This window comes from Trachinotus anak, unplaced genomic scaffold (genome assembly GCF_046630095.1).
Source record: "Trachinotus anak isolate AG129_WGS33_773 ecotype Australia unplaced genomic scaffold, CSIRO_AGI_Tana_v1 ptg000006l, whole genome shotgun sequence".
Lineage (NCBI taxonomy): Eukaryota > Metazoa > Chordata > Actinopteri > Carangiformes > Carangidae > Trachinotus > Trachinotus anak.
In genome coordinates this window covers 1,331,992-1,348,778 of record NW_027273857.1, presented here as the reverse complement: position 1 = coordinate 1,348,778, position 16,787 = coordinate 1,331,992, and the positions used below count along the sequence as shown (strand labels likewise).

Below are 16,787 nucleotides of genomic sequence, written 5' to 3'. Positions count from 1 at the left end.
CTGGAAACGTTAAATTCAGACAGGGACAGAGATGCACTCACCCTTCCCGGCGCACACGGTAGAGGAGGCGTTGGAGGAGGCGGTGGTGGTCGAGGAGTTGCAGGAGGAGGAGGTGGTGGTGCAGGTAGATGAGGTGCTGGAGGAGGTGGTGGAGGCTGGTATGAGCCCCTCCATGTCGGCTGCACTGTGGGAGTGTGACAGACAGAGGGCGCTCATCGGCAGTAAACCCTCCTGCAGAGAAGCACCGGGCTGATATCAGACACTTTGGTTTGGAATCAAACTTTGAGCTGAATTTAAAAGTGAACCTGTAGGAACAGTTTCACTCGTCACCTGTGAGGACGTTTGATTTTTTTACCTGTTGGGGCGTTTGATCTGTCGTTCTGACCAGACACCACCCGGGTCTTTCGGCTGAACGCTCCACCAGCTCCACAGTCTGACCACAGCGAACGCTGAGCTCTCCTGGCCCCCCCGAGGAGAAATCCAGCAGCACCACCACTAACTCGCAGCCCCCTGACAGCTGGAGCAACAGAGACACATGGGACAGAGAGACAGGTGAGACGGTTTATCCACCTCCAATAGACTGAAGGTGATCGTCAGGCTCACAGCCTCCATGATCCTGTCACTGAGGTGTGTTGTATAATGATAATCACACTATTAACAGAAATCCCAGCAGCTCTTCCAGTAGTGGTGGGAGCACCAGTAGCAGGACCGTCACCAACAAACACACACAGTTTCCAAAGGGGTGTGTCCTTCAGCCCGATGACCTCACCACCACTACTGCTGGCTGGGTGTGGACTTTAAAAAGACAGAACATGTACAGTGTTATTTAATATTATGAAATATGCCACTGAACGGCAGTGTGGCATTCTAGGTATGTGATGCTGTCAGAAGTAACAACAAGCCTGTGGTCATAGCATTTACATAATATAAATTAATATAACCTTTCCTCCACTAAATAAAGTGTAAATTATCCCCAAAATATAAATTAAAAATAAAAATTACTACAATTAAAATAATGTGTATATTATAAACAGCATCTAAATAACAACAAAACAACTAATGAACCAACACTGATCGTTATCTGTTTCTCAGGTTGACTCTGCCATCCATGAAATATAAAGATCACTTCCTTACTGTTTAATATCATAAGAACATTTTTAAATGAACCTTTTTGTACTCATGGTGGCTCTAGAGGAAAGTGAAGGGATCATAAGGAGTCATCATCTGGGTACCCTGGATATCTGACCCATCCAGATGTGTCATACATTTTATATATAATAGATTTTATTCACCAGATATTTAGATATTTCACAGGATAAGTTGAAACTTATCACCAAAGTCGACAGGATTGGTCAAAAAGATCATGAACCAATATAAATAACCTACAGGGACGTTAAACCCTGTAGCTGATGAATGAATCCATCATGTCCAGGTGATCAGACGATCTCTCCTCAGAGACCAGTGTTTCTGATTCTGCAGCAGATTCCATGCAGCAGTGAATTCAGAGACAAATGGCAGAAATATCAACCTTGAAACCAACATACATCATCCTGATATATGGTCTTTACCCGTCCAATCACAGCAGGGCCCGCTGAGCTCTGATTGGCTGAATAAGGAATAGAAAACACGACTCTGTGTGTGTGTGTGTCTGTGTATTGACTTATAGTGAACTCGAGCACATGGGCTCCAGCTGGGGAAGGACACACACACACACACACACACACACACACACACAGTCTATAGGGAATAGAGGGGTGTTCCCGGTCTAAATCGAACACAGCTGTGATCAGTCGTGCAGCCCAGCGCGTATCACACACAACACACACACAGGATCCCTCCCACGTGTGTGTACAGTGGTGGAAAGCACCTTAGTTCATATACTCAAGTTTAATTTAGAAGTAAATGTACTAAACTTGAATATTTCCAACTTCTACTCAGCTACAGTTATTAACAGCTGCAGGTCCTCACAGAGAAAATGTGATCAGTGCTTTAAATATGAAGCTTGGTCACAGATTAAATCACCCACAAGTCTATGAAGTGGTTGAAATTAGCTTCAACATGAAAACACCACATACACGTGAATGCAACAGTAACAATAATATAAATATAACAGTTCCAGAGGCCATTAGTACTTATACCTGACATACTTTAAGTATATTTTGTTAGTAATACTTATGTAATTTTCTCAAGTAAGAATTTGAATGAATGTCTTACAAAAAAACAATAGTGAGGAAATCTGGTAGAATTCAAACCATCCTGAGTTCTGCAGGACTGTTATTATTCTAAGCTTTACAACACAGGCACAAACTAAATGATGTTTTATTATCCATTAATCTGACATGTAAATGATGAGTTCAAGTTCCTATGCACTAAACGTTACCAACAGTCCACAGCGAGCAGCGTCCGAGTGTTAGAGGTCAGAGGTCACAGCATCCAGCCACTAACCCCATCCTCAGCTAATAAATAGCAGGTAAAATAAATCAAACATACCTCGTCCGGAGAGCAGAAAAGAAGCGAAAGTTTCGAGAAAGAGTCTGATGACAAACAGAGGAAACTCCCTCAAACACACACACACACACACACACACACACACACACACACACACACCCAGCCAGCTGCAGCAGTGGTGAGGTCATAAGACTACTCAACACACCCCTCTCAATACACAGTGTGTATGAGTGTGTGTGTGTGTGTTACCTTGTCGCTGTCTGCGGTGTTCTGCGATGTTCGGGAGGCGATGGAGACGGTGTCGGGCTGACTGCTGGCATCACCCAGACTGTCGGCGTCCTCACTGGTCTCCCTGACGTTTTCACAAAGGAACAGAGACATTTTTCATTTTCATCCTTTGTGGGTAAAGACGTACTTCTTCAGCTCTGTTTCTTAAGCCTCTCACTTCCAATGTATGGAAATCTTTACACCAGGGCTGCAACTAATGATTATTTTCATTATTGATTAATCTTATTTTCTTTGTCTGTATCATTTCATGAAATAGTGAAAATGCCCACACGTTTACTGGAGACTGGAACCAAAGAATTTTAGAATTCCTCCTTAAAAAATGAAAAAAAGGATTAATCAATTGTCAAAATAGTTGCATATTAATTTTCCTGTCCATCAACTGATTAATTAATTGATGAATCATTGCAGCTAAATTGTCCATTCAAACCGCTCCACTGGCGCCCCTCTGTGGTCGACCCAAACAGACTGGGGCATTTTTCTAGAATCAAAAACTCCAAACAAAACCTTAGTATGAGGAATCAGGGGCAGCGGTAAACGGAGTGTTTTCTGAATGGAGTTTGGTGTAATCAGAGGACAGAATGTACAGCAGTTAGAATATTAACACAAAGGTCAAAGGGCAGTTTTACTTAGAAGAGCTGACAGGTCACATGGTGAGAGGCATCTAACGTGTCTGTGTTAACTGTGTTTCTGTGTGTGTGTATGTGTGTCAATGTGTGTGTGTGTGTGTGTGTGTGTGCTGACCTGCGGGTGATGCTGCGTTGTCGCCCCAGTGTGGGGTTGGGTGTCTTGGGGAGGGGAATGGGCTCCCTCAGCGCTCCCCGCAGGTGACCCCGCCTCTCCTGGATCACCTGTCGGATACTGCGGACCCACTCCTGCTTCAGCTCCAACGACGACGCCTGCGGAGACAGAACGACAGGTATACAGGTAAACCCTTACAGGCAGAGGCGGGACCACTTACATTCATCAGGTGGAGGTTAGCAGGAGCACACACCTTCAGTACCGTCTTGTTGTCGGACGTCGGCGTTCGTCCGACCCACAAAGCAAACTTACAGGGATCCCCCTCGATGTGCTCTGTCACACCGAGCTCTGAGGTCTGACAGAGAGAGAGAGGCCGTGAACACCACGTCTCATTACAGCAAATCTCCCTTAAACCTAAAAAAAATCTGTTTGATATTAATGTCAATCAAATTTAGTGACAATTTAGAGACTTGCTAAATTTTAAAATTGAAAATAATGTGCACAAAGCTAAGTATGAATTGAAATATATACATTTCAGTTGAAGGGGTGAATTTATGGACTTGTGTGTAGCGAGGAACTTTCAGTCTTTTGTACATTAAAATAATTATAATTTACTGAACAAATAAAAAGTGGATGATCAAATGATGACAGTTCAAGCTTTTTGTGTCCTGAGACTTTTATTGTGAAGTAAGTTGCGTAGCTTCAGCCTTCACATGTGTGTTACCCTCAGCCTGCTCTTGTAGAGGTATTTGGTTCGTCCGGACGAGTCTTTGATCTCCTTGCTGAAGATGAGTGACAGCTCGAACAGGAAGAGGTGTCGGTCCCGCCCTTTCCTGATCAGAGACTTTGGCTCCCAAACCAGGAAGGAGTCCTGGAGGAGGAGCTCGCCCTGAACCTCCAGACCCTCCTCCAGACCTGACGGGGACATCACAGCAGGTACAGGTTTAACGTGCCGACGATCAGTAGCACAGAGTGTGAGTGTATAATAAACAGGAACTACAGAGGCTTCACAATAAAAGCCCCCAGTGAGCAGCTAAAAACCTCTTTCACAGTAAAAGTCCACCAGCCATTGGGACTGTAATGAAAGAAAGTCTTCAATAAAGGGCTTTTAATGTGAAGCATCATGTCTTTTAATCTCGTCCCTGTGAAAGGTAATCTGTTTGTGTTACCTTCCAACATGCTAACGTGCATAGCATCGTTCGCTCTCTTCGGGACGCTCAGCATCACATCCAGACCTTCTTTGATCTCGCCTTTGCCCTCCTCGCAGCACGCCAACAACTCCTACAAACACACACAACAAAAACTGTTTTATACATATACTCACAATAAATCACTGAGTAATTATTTGTTAATCACAAGAACATTACATGAGATTATTTTGATACTGAAGATTAATAATGAATACTCTTTAAAGCTACTAAGATTGTCTTTTACCCACCATGTCTATCTGCATTTTACCCCAAAGTACAACCTATGGTTAATGCAGCTTCATTTCTTTGTGTGTAGGTGTAAAATATTGAAGTATTTTCCAGTGTGTATAGGTAAAAAATAATATGAGACATGAAACAGCAAACTTTGATCCTTTAAAGGGTTTGAGAAATGGTTTAAACCTTTACTTTGAAGAGATGAAACAGGAGACAACATAAAAACACACCTGGTCTAAAGGGGCTCTATGTACGAGGCCTTCAGGCTCCTGCTGCTGCTACGTTCAGGTTACAACAAAGTTCTCAAACTGACATCAAATCTTTTTCCTCTATTACCCAGGGCACACAGACTGGATCCCCCGGGCTCCATAGACAGTGTTTTGGATTTAAAGCTGCACCCAGCTCCAGTGAATCCTCTGAGGTGTGTTGTGTTTTCCAAACAGCCAGAAGGAAGAAACACTTCTCTGGAGCAGCCACTGCTGCTCTGACACTGGGAGGAACTTTGACTGTGGCAGAAAACTGGAGATGTGTCAAATGACTTGCGTTACCTTGAGCAGCAGCTGGTATTTGGTGATCCTCTGAACGGGTTTGATGAGAGCTGAGGAGATGGAGTTAGCTAGACTGTGTCTCCTCTGGACCTCCTGGGCACAAACACACACAGAACTTGTGAACAGGAAACTCAAAAAACAATTACAAACCAAGCTTTCCCCCAGCTGCAGTTCACCCACAGGACTGGAGGCTGGTATCCGTCCTTATATCAGATCACTGTCCCAAATCTTTTTTGCTTTTGCCCCATTAATACAAAGAAAAATGCATCTGCTGTGTGGTTCAATTGAAGAGTGATTTCTGCAGTTATCCACTAAGACAAATTTTGCTCTCTGCATGTTCAGCTGACCCGCTGTGATCCGACTAAATTACTTTTTAGGTCAGTGGTTCCCAACCGGTCCAGCCTCAGGGTCTGGAAGTCACTGTCCGCATATAAACCAACCCAACGCCCATTCAGTTTTATTTTCATCCGTCCTCTCCACCAATCACAAACCCAAGAGCTGTCTTCAAGTGCAAACCACGGAGCCAGCCCTTAGTTTTAATTCACAAAAATAAAAGAAGAGACTGGGGCAAAGCAGAAACTGAAGCTTTAACTCAACAGAAAGAGAGTGTTACTCAGCTGACTCATTAGTTATTATTAGGTTTCTAAAATAAAAGCAGGCCCGACCTCAAAGAATCCCACGCCGTGTTGTTGGATCAGTAAACTGGAGTCAGGTTTGTTTCTGCAGTACGTCACATACATGTGGAACTTATCGGCCTGACGCAGGGAGACAAATACAAATACGCTGTCATTATTATTTCAGTCTGTGGTTTAGGTTTCAGAGTGATTGAACTTAAACTGGTTACCCAGGTAACAAAGCAGTGTCCAACGTCTTCAGGAAGCTGTTCGTAGTTTTCCAGCTCCTTCAGGAAAATACTGCAAAACACAAAGTACTGCATCACCACACACACAACACTGAGCAGTGTTATAGTAAAGATATACACTCAATACTCTGAAGTACTGTAGTACATATTGCGATATGTGTGCATGCTGTGGAATCACTCGTAGTACTACGGTGTATATTCTACTTTGGGTTGTATATAGTACATACTGCAGTAGAGTACTATATTTGCAGTATTTGTTGTGCCTGTGATGGAACTTGTAGTCATTCTAGATGTGTACTACTGTAGTAAATGTTGCAGCATTGCAGTAAACTTTACAGTACCTCTGTGACATATGTTGCTTCCTGCTGTAGTACATGTATTGCAGTATTATTTGCAGTATAATTTACAGTACCTGTTGTGGAACTCGTAGATGTCCTGGATGTTTCCGAACACGATGTCGTCCTTGTTGGTGAGACCAGGAGGGACGTCCTCCGAGCCGCTCGTCATCTCCCACAGGTACGTCTGCACGAGGTCACAGTATTACCATCAGGAAGTACTACCCAGTGCAGTAGTACTACAACGTTTGGTGTCATGTCAGTCTTCAGGGAGACTACTCATAAAGGCTGTACTTTTTAGCTCACATCAGTCCTTCGTCATGACTCGGTCTGGGTATATGTAATGTTTGATATCATGCCACGACCTCTGGATTTGGGACAGATACCATAACAATACTTCTGTCTATACTTTAACTGGATTTTAACTGCAGCAATTAGGATATTTTGTTGTATTCTGTTGGTCTGAAGTACCAACAGAATACAACAAAATATCCTAATTAAAATAAAATATCCTGTGATGTTTACCTCAATACACTCCTGCAGATCTCTGACATAGACTCTTTCTGTCTGAAGGAGCTCAGCCATGATGTACCTGAAAACACACACACACAGGTGTTATCAAAGGACACACATCAACACTACTACTTGTACTAATACTAACGCTACTCACTCCTTCTTGCGGGCGGAGCGTCTCTTCTCGTCGCTGACCTGGTGGCTGGGGTCGGACAGGTTGACCTCAGGGTCGGAGTCGGACAGGCTGTTGGGGATCAGCTCCAGCTCCAGGTCCTTATTGTCCTGACAGGGACACCGTACAGCACACTCATAAAAGGTGAGTCCACAGTTACACGTTGTTTTTCTGTCCACATGCTCTTCACTCTACCTGCGAGCATCCTCCCAGCGCCGTCTCCAGCAGGTGGCGGTACTGTCCCATCCTGACGGTGAAGTCGCGGTAACGTTTATCCACGGTGGAAACACAACGACGGAGCTCAGTGCGGTGGGCGTGGCCTTTAGCCAGCATGCTCTCAGCCAGCTGGATCAGCAGGTGAACCTTCTCTTGTGTATGCTGAGAGAAATGATTGACATTATTGTGGGATTCAGACTCTTTCAATCGGTGCCAAACACCCGTAAACAAACGGACCTATCTGTGTTTTCTCACCTTGGCAGAAACACAGAACTCCCTGTGCTGGTTTAACAGTTCTTGAGTCTCAGCCACATTTGCCCCCGCTGATGTGTGTGTGGACAGGTAGTGGTCACCTGACTGCTGCAGCCAATCCAGAGCCTGCAATCAAACATTACACTCACACTGCTGCCTCACAGGTGCTTTTACTCTTTTCTCCTCTATTTAAGCAACATTTTGAAGATTTACACTGACAAAGACGAGAGTTTGAACTTGGTGTATTGTGAATTGAGAAAAATCGACCCTGGAATGAATAATCCTGTAAAATTACATCATGACAAATTGTCAGCGTGTGTACCTGGTGGGCGTGGCTCTGGAACATCAGGTACTGCTGACATTGATCCAGTCGACGTTTCTTCAACGTCCAGAAATGAAGAACTCTGTTTTCCCTCTGGAGCAACTCACTGAGGATACCTGCACACACAAAGACACACCTGATCAGTAAAACGTAACCCTTTACTGTCCACATACACGATATAAACTCCCCGTGGCCTTAATCGGACATTTAACATGAGACTCACAATTACATATTTCTGTGTGTATGTTTGTTCACCTTTGACCTGTTGCTCTGGCACCCTGGAGTGCCCAGTGACCTCAGTAACCCCGGTTACCCCGGAGACAGTGACGCTGTGGCCGGAGATGTTTGCCATGGTGACACTGTTGCGATGGATGTACTTGAGGAAAACCTCTGCGTTTCGTCTGGCCAGAGTGCAGGCCTGTTGCCATGGAAACGAGACTGTTAGGGACCCTGCGGTATTACATTAGCACACTGACATTTATGAAATACACTGGAGTTTATTATGTGCTCTATTCAGGACTGTTTGAGACATATTCAAACTGTATTAATTTTCCAACAATTATAGAAAAAGATTTCATAAGACCACAAATATGTAATCTACTGTTCAATAACTCTGACTATAACCTATAACCTATAACCTAATAAACTGATTGTAAAGTCTAAAGAGAGGAACTTGAAGTGTCACCAATCTGAGGCTTTTCACTGCTTTTCCTCACCTTTAGAAAAGCCTCCTTCTGCTCCATGTGTTTGTTGATGAGTGGCAGGAGCTGCTCCGGCTGTCTCTCTCCTCCTCCACACCAGTCCTCCTCCCTGCGGTACTCCTGCTCCAGACTCTCTAGGACCCCACACACCTGGAGAGGCAGGCAGACAGGTGAGGAGATAAACAGACTTCAGGTGGTACAGTGCGACAGGTAGAGATAAACAGACAGTGTTACCTGCTGGGACGTCCTGTAGAAGGCAGCGGAGGCGTTGACCAGTTTGAGTCGGTCCTCGATCCTCAGCATCAGCGTCTGCCAGTGCAGCGCCACCGTCTGTGCACAAGACCTCACCGCATCCGGATCATAGTGACCTGACCTGAGGGGGAGAGGTCAGAGGTCATATTGCTGGTACAGTGGACGAACAGTGGATGAGGATCAACCTGTTAGCGGAGCTGTGGAGGTAACTAACCTGACCAACAGCTCTGCTCTCTGCTGCAGAGCCAGAGCCACCTGATGAGTCCTCTGCAGGGAGTCAGCGTGGAGGAGAGCCTGGAGAGAGACAGACAGGCAGGTACGTCCACTTCATTTCCATTAATCCAAAAAAGGCTTTTGTGCTGATGAATTCATTATCAGTGTCCTGTTGCCATGGTAACCTTTATACCTGTCTGCTGGGATGGACAGCAGACAGCCTTGCCCACTGCATGAGGGCAGCATCATTGATTCATTGTCTCAGATATCCCTCCATGCTGTGTGTGTGTGTGTGTGTGTGTGTGTGTGTGTGTGTGTGTGTGTGTGTGCAGTCACCTCTATGGCCTGCTGGAGGCGCTCATGCTCCCTCTGCAGCTGCTCAGCCTCAGATAAACAGCTGGAGTTCAACATGCAGGACGACAACATGACCTCTCCCTCTGAGATCCAGCCCAGCACCTGAGACATGGACGGACGGACGGACAGGTAGAGGTCATCACCTGCAGCGCTTATTATCACCTGAATCTGCAGGTGTGTGTGAATGTGTGTGTGTTACCTGTTTGACCTGGCTCTGCAGGTGTCTCAGCTGCAGGTTCTGCTCCAGGTGTGTGTGTGTGTGGTCTGCGATCTGCTGCAGCTCCTTTTGTTTGTCCTGTAGGAGGCGTTGCAGCTCCTCCACCTGAGAGGAGAGACCTCCCTCCGCCTCTGACAGCTCAATACCTGAGACACACACACACACACACACACACACACACAAAGTGAGGACATTTTGGCTGTTAGGTCCTCACAAGTGCAGCAACTGTACATTTGTGCTTTCATCTCCATTCATGTGTGTGTGTGTGTGTGTGTGTGTGTGTGTGTGTGTGTGTGTGTGTGTGTATATGTGTGTGTGTGTGTGTGTGTCTCCATGGCAAATTCAATACGTTGGTTTCCATGGGGACCAGCTGTGTGCTTCAGAGAGCAGTTTCCATGGCAACCCTATCCCCCTTTTCCCCCTCCCCCCATTATCCTCTTTGCCCTCCCTTTCCCCTAATATCATCAGTGTGTTATTGAACTGGTCAGACTGATGCTACACTGTAGAATAAAATGTGCCAACTGCTTTCTATTCTATTCTATTCTGTTCTGTTCTGTTCTGTTCTGTTCTGTTCTGTTCTGTTCTGTTCTGTTCTGTTCTGTTCTAACAGTAGAGGTGAATAGAATCATTATGGTCTGATGTAGCAACCTCTTCTGAAGTATGAACTGTTCTACATTCCGCCTGTTTGACCTTTTGCCTGTTTATGGTTGGTTGATGCCATGAAGGATCCCTGGAAACCCCTCAAGGAAATCCAAACCTCCCTCAAGTACTGATCCAAGCCCAAAAAGGAGACACAAAAACCTTGAGGATCACAGCAGAAGTATCGAGGATCTTTGGCATCCCCTCAAGCTTCTGGAACCCCTTTAGGAGGGATTCAAATCCACTCAAAGATCTCTGGAACTCCTTAGGAAGCGTTAGAAACACTCCAAGAACCTGTAAAAGCTCCATAGGAAGACCTAGAAACAATCCAAGGACCTCAGGAACCCCATAAGACACATTAGAAACCTCTCCAGATGAAACCCATGTAGGAAGAACTAGAAGAATCCTGGGTCTCCATTCATTTCTGTTGAGATTAGCTGCCATTAAGTTCTGTCATTCAAAACCATGGAATAAGTTTTGTTGATATGTAGATGACACTCAGCTGTATGTTTCTTTTCTCCTCGTGACCTCAGCCCTGTTGACAGCCTTGTGAATTGCACTTTAGACCAATAAGTTTTTTAAAGTTATTAAAGCACAGATCAGCAGCACTAATCATGTCAGTCGTAGCAGTAACATTAGCATTAAACAGAGTGTGAGCAGTTTGTTTCTGACCTGATGCTTGGACCTCGTTGATGTACTGCTGAAGGTCGTGACCTTGCTGTATGACCTCATAGATCATGTTGTTCATAGCCAGCCTTCGCTCCATGTGCCTGCAGATCAATTAATCAGTCAATCAATCAACACCTTCATGCTGAGCGAGGATGATGTCATCAGACTGGCCTGTTTACCTGTGGATGCGTTGCTGTGCTAGCGTGAGTGCCTCAGGACTAGCCTCCACTAGCTGTGACTGGCCCAGTGCCAGCTTGTCCTGGGCTAGCTTGTCCTGGTTTACATCAGCTAGCCGCGGCGATGCTAGCTTCTCGGTGGAGAAGTCCTGGGTCTGTTTCTGGAGGTCCTGCTTCCAGGCGTCCATTTCCCCAGTTACCTACACATACAGAGGGACTTCAACCTTGATCCAACTTACAGGAAGGAGGTTCAAGAAATGATTTCGTCAATAAACGGTGTACCTCCAGCGTGCACTGCTGCAGAATGCGGAGCTGCAGGTAAACATCCAGTCGGATCTTCCTCTGGTGGAAAAGTTCCTCCAGCTGAACATGAGACTCCTCCAGCTGCTGCAGCACCGACTCCACATGGGCCACCGAGCTGCCCTGAGGCCTGAAACAAGCACACCCACACATTATACAAACCTGAAAACGAACAAACCCAAAAGTATAAAAATATTTTATAAAAGATAAAAAACTAAACAAACTAAAAAGTTCCCACCCACACAGACTATACTATCCAAAAAAGGCTCCTACACAGTTTATACAAACCATAAAACAAAAGCATCTACACAAATTACACAAACTACATACATCCCACGCATGTTGTACAAATGAGTGGCTATGCAAAACTAAAAACAATAGCACCCACAATCATTACAAACTCTAACTCCACCACACACTCTGAGCTGTCACGAGCATTGAAACAAACGCACCCACATAGGCGTTACAAAGCTAGAAACAAATGCACCTACACACACGAGATAAATCTGAAAACACATGCACTCACAACTGTTACAAAAACCAACTCCACTCAGGCCTCTGAGTTGCCCTGTGGAGTGAAACAAACACCTACACAGAAAACGTACCCACACAGGTTATCCAGTTTTTAAACAAATTCATGCACACAGGTTATACAAACCAGAAAACAAACACACCCATACAGGCTTTGCACTATTAAGAAAACCACACTAACACAAAGTCTTTACAAACTTAAAAAAGGAAACAAGTAAACAAGCTCCTCCACACATTCTACACAAAACTAAAAAACAAGCGCACCCAAACCAGAAAATGCACCCACACACTCTAAACCAACACGAATCAATAAAACCTTTACTGTGTCTGACTTTGCAAAATAGAAAACAAACACACCCACAAATTCTATATAATCTAGAAAACAAATGCACCCACACAAAATTCATGGGCCACAGAGCTCCCTTGAGGACTAAAACAAATGCACCCGCACAGGTTTAGCCAATGTAAAGCAAACACCCATCATAATGATGCACACCAGTTCAACACAGGCCTCTGTGCTGCCCTGGCAGATGAAACAAATGCACCCACACCAGCCATACTCCGGCTGTCCTGGCAGTGCTGAGGCATGAATCAAACCCACACTCTCTGTGAGTACCTGAGTTGCAGGATGAGGTCTTCTCCTTCCCGGATGACACTCATCGCAGCTTCCTGTGGGTCAGGGTTAGAGTCAGGGTTAGTGTGGGGGTTAGAGGTGGGGGGTCAGAGGTCACTTGGATGTTAGGTTGTTATGATAGGGGTCAGCTCAGCGGGGTGGGGACAGAGGTCAGCATGTACCTGTGTGTTGGCCTGCTGCTGTTGCTGCTGGCTGATGAGAGTCTGCAGAGCCTCCACAGTGTCCGGACAAACACAGAGATCTGAGGAGAGCTGCTTCTGGAGGCCCTCCATCCACACCGAGAGCTGAGGAGGAGAGACGAGAGGAGGAGAGGAGAGGAGAAGGGAGGAGGGGAGGAGATGAGAGGAGAGGAGAGGAGGAGAGGAGAGGAGAGGAGAGGAGGAAGAATATGAACCAGTTGTCTTGTTGTCACACCTGGAAATAAATAATAATATCCTCAACCACATTCATTATGTCATTATGTCATGTCTCAAATCACAGCACACAGTACACTGTACTGCAGTACATCACAGTATTTATATCTGTGTTACCTCCTTGGTGTGTGTGTAGAAAGACACGGCGAGATCCAGCAGCAGCTTCCTCTGTTCCACCCTCTGGATAAACGCCTGCACACACACCACACGGATTTACAACATGTTAACAACACGTGTGATCTCTTCACCAACTTTTATACCTGCCCATAACGTTCTCCTGTATCATGAAAATATAAAAATGAATTCATTCATTCGTTCATTCTCTCTCTGTTACCTGCATACGTAGCTCCAGGTCCCTGGCTGCCTGGTAGATCTCCTCCTCCTCACACTCTCCAGACTGAGCCAGCTGATCTGCTGCTTCCAGAAGCTTCTCTGCATTAGTGTAAGTGTTCTGACACACACACACACACACACAAAGAGTACGTTAAGTGCAGTCATGTGGTTCAGTCAGTGCTGATGTAGTACTTGGATCAGTTCACTGTCTTAAATTACTGCAGGTCACAGATGTAGTGATGCAGCATTGAAGTAAATGCAGAAGTTTATTACCACAGAGTTTCCGTCTTACCTGTGCGACCTGCTGGAAGTCATCGTGGCGTTTCTGCAGAGCTCGCGCTCGGTGCAGAGACTTCCCCACACCGCTGTGTTTGTTCAGGAAAACCTCACCGTGCTGCTCCACCCAGTCCAGCACCTGAGAGGCAGACGGGTGGAGAGAGACAGGCAGGGGTAGAAAGAGAGACAAGGGGAGAGGGAAGATTATGAGATAGTAAATGACTAAATCACACTAAGCTATCGTAGTGTAGACGTTAAAATGTGAATCTCAGTCTGAATCTGGATCTGGGTCTGGAGTTGTCGTACCTGTCTAACATCCTGTTGAAACACGCACAGCTGCAGGCGTTGGTGGAGGCGGAGCTTACGGTGCTGCCATGCTCCCTCCACCTCATGGTGACCCTGCAAAAAAACAGACGTCACATCAGTCCACCTGTCTGTCTGCCGGTCAGTGACAGTGAGGCTAAACGATGTGAGACAGGTTAAAGGAAAGTCGTACCTGCATGACCTGGTGCAGAACTCCCATGATGCCATGTGTGGCAGCGGTGAAGTCTGGTTTGGTTGCTGAGTCATCAGAGTCGGTTGCCGGGCAACGCTGGAGGACGTCCAGTAAGGCTTTACCACTCTCACTGACCTGCAGACAGACAGGTGGGGAGACAGACAGGTGATTAGACAGGCAGGTTGTCAGACAGACAGGTGTTCAGACAGACAGGTGATTAGATAGACAGGTGATTAGACAGACAGACAGATGTTCAGACAGACAGGTGGTCAGACAGACAGGTGGTCAGACAGACAGGTGATTAGACAGACAGGTACCTGTGTGTAATTAGCAGAGATCTCCTCATTCAGCTCCTGGTGTTTCTTGATCGCAGCTTCCAGCTCTGCTGTCGCCGACGGCAATGACCCTTCAGAGCAAACCTGAACCCAGCCCTCCACCTTGAGCAGGAACTGAACAGCCAGACAGACAGGTAGAGAGACAGACAGGTAGAGAGACAGACATGAGGACAGTGTTTAGTCCTGTGAACATCACCTGACGGATTTAATATAAAGTGTACAGAGGGAGGAGACAGAGACAGGTAGACAGACAGGTAAAGTAGAAATAATAAACGGATAAAATAGTGGACAAATAAAACTACAAGTTGACAGGTAAACAGGTAGATGTAGATGGGTCAACGGGGAGTCAGACAGGTGAGTAGACAGAGAGGTACATCCACACAGGTAGACAGACGGGTGGACACTGTGGGCTGTGGACAAGTAAAGATGGTTAGATAGTGAGACAGGTACGAAGACAGGCAGACAAACAGGTGTAGTCATCACCTGCTCCGCCCCCTGATGGAAGCCGGTTGCCATGGCAAGTGTGTTGCTACGCTCCTCCAGGGCTGTCGTCAGCGACTTCCAGTCTTCCTGTAACCGTGACGACACCATGGCGATCCGCTCCGCCCCGTAATGACCGGCCTCTGCAAGTCTCGCCGCCACGGTAACCACACTGTCCACGTTCACGCTGCCGTTCTGTTCAGAGACATTCAGAGACGTCGTTAAGGATTCGTTAAGGCTCTCGTTAACACCAAACACAGCACGAGATTGCAGACCGACCATGCAGTTGGCGGTGAAGTGCTGGTGTTGTGTCTGGAGGTCGAGGGCGTGCTGGTGGTTCTGGCCGACCTCCGCCAGACTCTGCATGAACAGCTCTTTACTGTGGGCGATCCACTCTGACATCTGAGAGAGAGACAGGGAGAAGGAATGAGTGAGACAGGTGAGAGAGCAGTAGTTCCGCCTGTCAGGTCAGAAACTGCCCGATTTCCATCTTATTATTGTTACAGAGCACAACACAACAGAAAAAGTTCCTTCTGCAGACGAGCTCTGTAGTCACAGTGAGGTTGCCAGATCTGGGACCAGAACTAAAACCTGCACTCACCATCTTTATCTGGCAACCTGTAAACGAGCTGCCAAACTACAGTTGCATTTCACATGTAAATTGCTGTAATTCCTCTGTTGAGGAGATCCTGGAGAACCCATCAGGCTGCCATTAAAATAAACGTTAAATAGACGGCGAGCTGTCACCTGCAAATCAGCAGAACCGCTCTGAATGTTCTCAGCTGCTCCAACATTTAACTTCAAACTCTGGAATAAAGCAAACTCCCCGAGCCTCTGCTCCACTGGATCCTGTCTCCCTGTGTATGTTTCCTGGCCGAAACTGTTTAAATGAATTATGTATTTCATCTGATTTCAATGAATTTTAAGCTTCTACACTCCACACTCTGAATATTTTTGTGTTTTTCCCAAAGCCTGTGTCAGTTACTGCAGCGACGCAGCAGAGTGCATCACATGAATCAGCTGGTGGATTCATCTTTAGCTGGAGACTGGTGGAGGGATACACTGTGGTTTGTCAAGAAATAGTTCCAACTCCCCCTAAAACTTCAAACTGTGTTTTTTATATTTCTGTGTGTTAATCATTAAACTCCGCCCCTCTGACCACAGCTATATCCTCCTTGCACAGGTGTACTTACAGACACACCCACTCCCCTCACCTTGGTGGCGTCCTGTTCAAACAGGTGCAGCTGCAGCGCCTGGTCCAGGTGCAGCTTCCTGTCGCTCCAGCTCTGCAGCAGGTGGCTGCGGGCCCCCTGCAGCCGGTCCAGCAGAGACGAGACCTTAGGCGCCACACTCTGGAAGTCCGCCCCACCTGACAGCCAGCTGCCGTGGCTACTGCCCCCACCACTGCCTTCATTAGAGGCGTCGCCATGTGAAGGACCCAGGCGCATACGCTGGAGCAAACTCCGGCCCTCTCGTTCGAGGGCGTCGACCGGTGCTGTGGCGATGGTGTTACGGAGACGCCCATGTTCCTCCAGGAGTCTGGAGAGGGAAAATATGGAGGTAAATATAATCAACTGTCTAATACAACAATGAATTTAAAGTTCTAATACTTAATCAATAACTTATTAAATAATCAATAAGTATGGCTGT

At 46.2% G+C, this 16,787-nt stretch overlaps 1 protein-coding gene and 2 long non-coding RNA genes across 6 annotated transcripts in view; 2 read left to right on the top strand and 1 right to left on the bottom strand.

Moving 5' to 3' along the window:
• The window catches only part of LOC139622372 (kalirin-like), a 33,951-nt gene that overhangs the window by 10,996 nt on the left and 6,168 nt on the right, over positions 1 to 16,787 (bottom strand). For both annotated transcript variants that reach the window (XR_011691228.1, XM_071479648.1), the window contains exons 6-41: positions 16,352 to 16,676; positions 15,417 to 15,539; positions 15,141 to 15,332; positions 14,640 to 14,771; positions 14,323 to 14,457; positions 14,133 to 14,225; positions 13,843 to 13,965; positions 13,552 to 13,668; positions 13,335 to 13,409; positions 12,966 to 13,088; positions 12,787 to 12,839; positions 11,622 to 11,769; positions 11,343 to 11,539; positions 11,167 to 11,264; positions 9,838 to 10,001; positions 9,621 to 9,740; positions 9,286 to 9,365; positions 9,054 to 9,192; positions 8,835 to 8,969; positions 8,374 to 8,536; positions 8,119 to 8,234; positions 7,800 to 7,922; positions 7,524 to 7,706; positions 7,314 to 7,438; positions 7,169 to 7,235; positions 6,721 to 6,830; positions 6,291 to 6,360; positions 6,112 to 6,201; positions 5,447 to 5,539; positions 4,644 to 4,755; positions 4,199 to 4,389; positions 3,728 to 3,829; positions 3,478 to 3,632; positions 2,698 to 2,800; positions 356 to 517; positions 42 to 231 (exon numbers count right to left, since the gene is read on the bottom strand). Coding sequence is in view for 1 of the 2 variants with exons in the window: in XM_071479648.1 (XP_071335749.1) it covers positions 42 to 231; positions 356 to 517; positions 2,698 to 2,800; positions 3,478 to 3,632; positions 3,728 to 3,829; positions 4,199 to 4,389; positions 4,644 to 4,755; positions 5,447 to 5,539; positions 6,112 to 6,201; positions 6,291 to 6,360; positions 6,721 to 6,830; positions 7,169 to 7,235; positions 7,314 to 7,438; positions 7,524 to 7,706; positions 7,800 to 7,922; positions 8,119 to 8,234; positions 8,374 to 8,536; positions 8,835 to 8,969; positions 9,054 to 9,192; positions 9,286 to 9,365; positions 9,621 to 9,740; positions 9,838 to 10,001; positions 11,167 to 11,264; positions 11,343 to 11,539; positions 11,622 to 11,769; positions 12,787 to 12,839; positions 12,966 to 13,088; positions 13,335 to 13,409; positions 13,552 to 13,668; positions 13,843 to 13,965; positions 14,133 to 14,225; positions 14,323 to 14,457; positions 14,640 to 14,771; positions 15,141 to 15,332; positions 15,417 to 15,539; positions 16,352 to 16,676 (4,727 nt within the window). In the remaining variant the exon portion in view is untranslated. The remainder of the gene's footprint in view (positions 1 to 41; positions 232 to 355; positions 518 to 2,697; positions 2,801 to 3,477; positions 3,633 to 3,727; positions 3,830 to 4,198; positions 4,390 to 4,643; positions 4,756 to 5,446; positions 5,540 to 6,111; positions 6,202 to 6,290; positions 6,361 to 6,720; positions 6,831 to 7,168; positions 7,236 to 7,313; positions 7,439 to 7,523; positions 7,707 to 7,799; positions 7,923 to 8,118; positions 8,235 to 8,373; positions 8,537 to 8,834; positions 8,970 to 9,053; positions 9,193 to 9,285; positions 9,366 to 9,620; positions 9,741 to 9,837; positions 10,002 to 11,166; positions 11,265 to 11,342; positions 11,540 to 11,621; positions 11,770 to 12,786; positions 12,840 to 12,965; positions 13,089 to 13,334; positions 13,410 to 13,551; positions 13,669 to 13,842; positions 13,966 to 14,132; positions 14,226 to 14,322; positions 14,458 to 14,639; positions 14,772 to 15,140; positions 15,333 to 15,416; positions 15,540 to 16,351; positions 16,677 to 16,787) is intronic.
• Positions 4,285 to 7,458, top strand: LOC139622417 (uncharacterized). Its single transcript, XR_011691242.1, has 4 exons — positions 4,285 to 4,410; positions 5,239 to 5,319; positions 6,739 to 6,824; positions 7,332 to 7,458. It is a non-coding gene; the product is annotated as an uncharacterized lncRNA (long non-coding RNA).
• On the top strand, positions 7,550 to 16,435 carry LOC139622414 (uncharacterized). Of its 3 annotated transcripts, XR_011691239.1 has the most exons (9): positions 7,550 to 7,685; positions 7,808 to 7,960; positions 8,841 to 8,989; positions 9,315 to 9,387; positions 9,617 to 9,767; positions 13,564 to 13,659; positions 14,696 to 14,791; positions 16,109 to 16,204; positions 16,321 to 16,435. It is a non-coding gene; the product is annotated as an uncharacterized lncRNA (long non-coding RNA). The 3 variants fall into 3 exon arrangements; XR_011691237.1 differs by having other exon boundaries at positions 16,109 to 16,355; XR_011691238.1 differs by having other exon boundaries at positions 9,617 to 9,812; positions 16,109 to 16,355.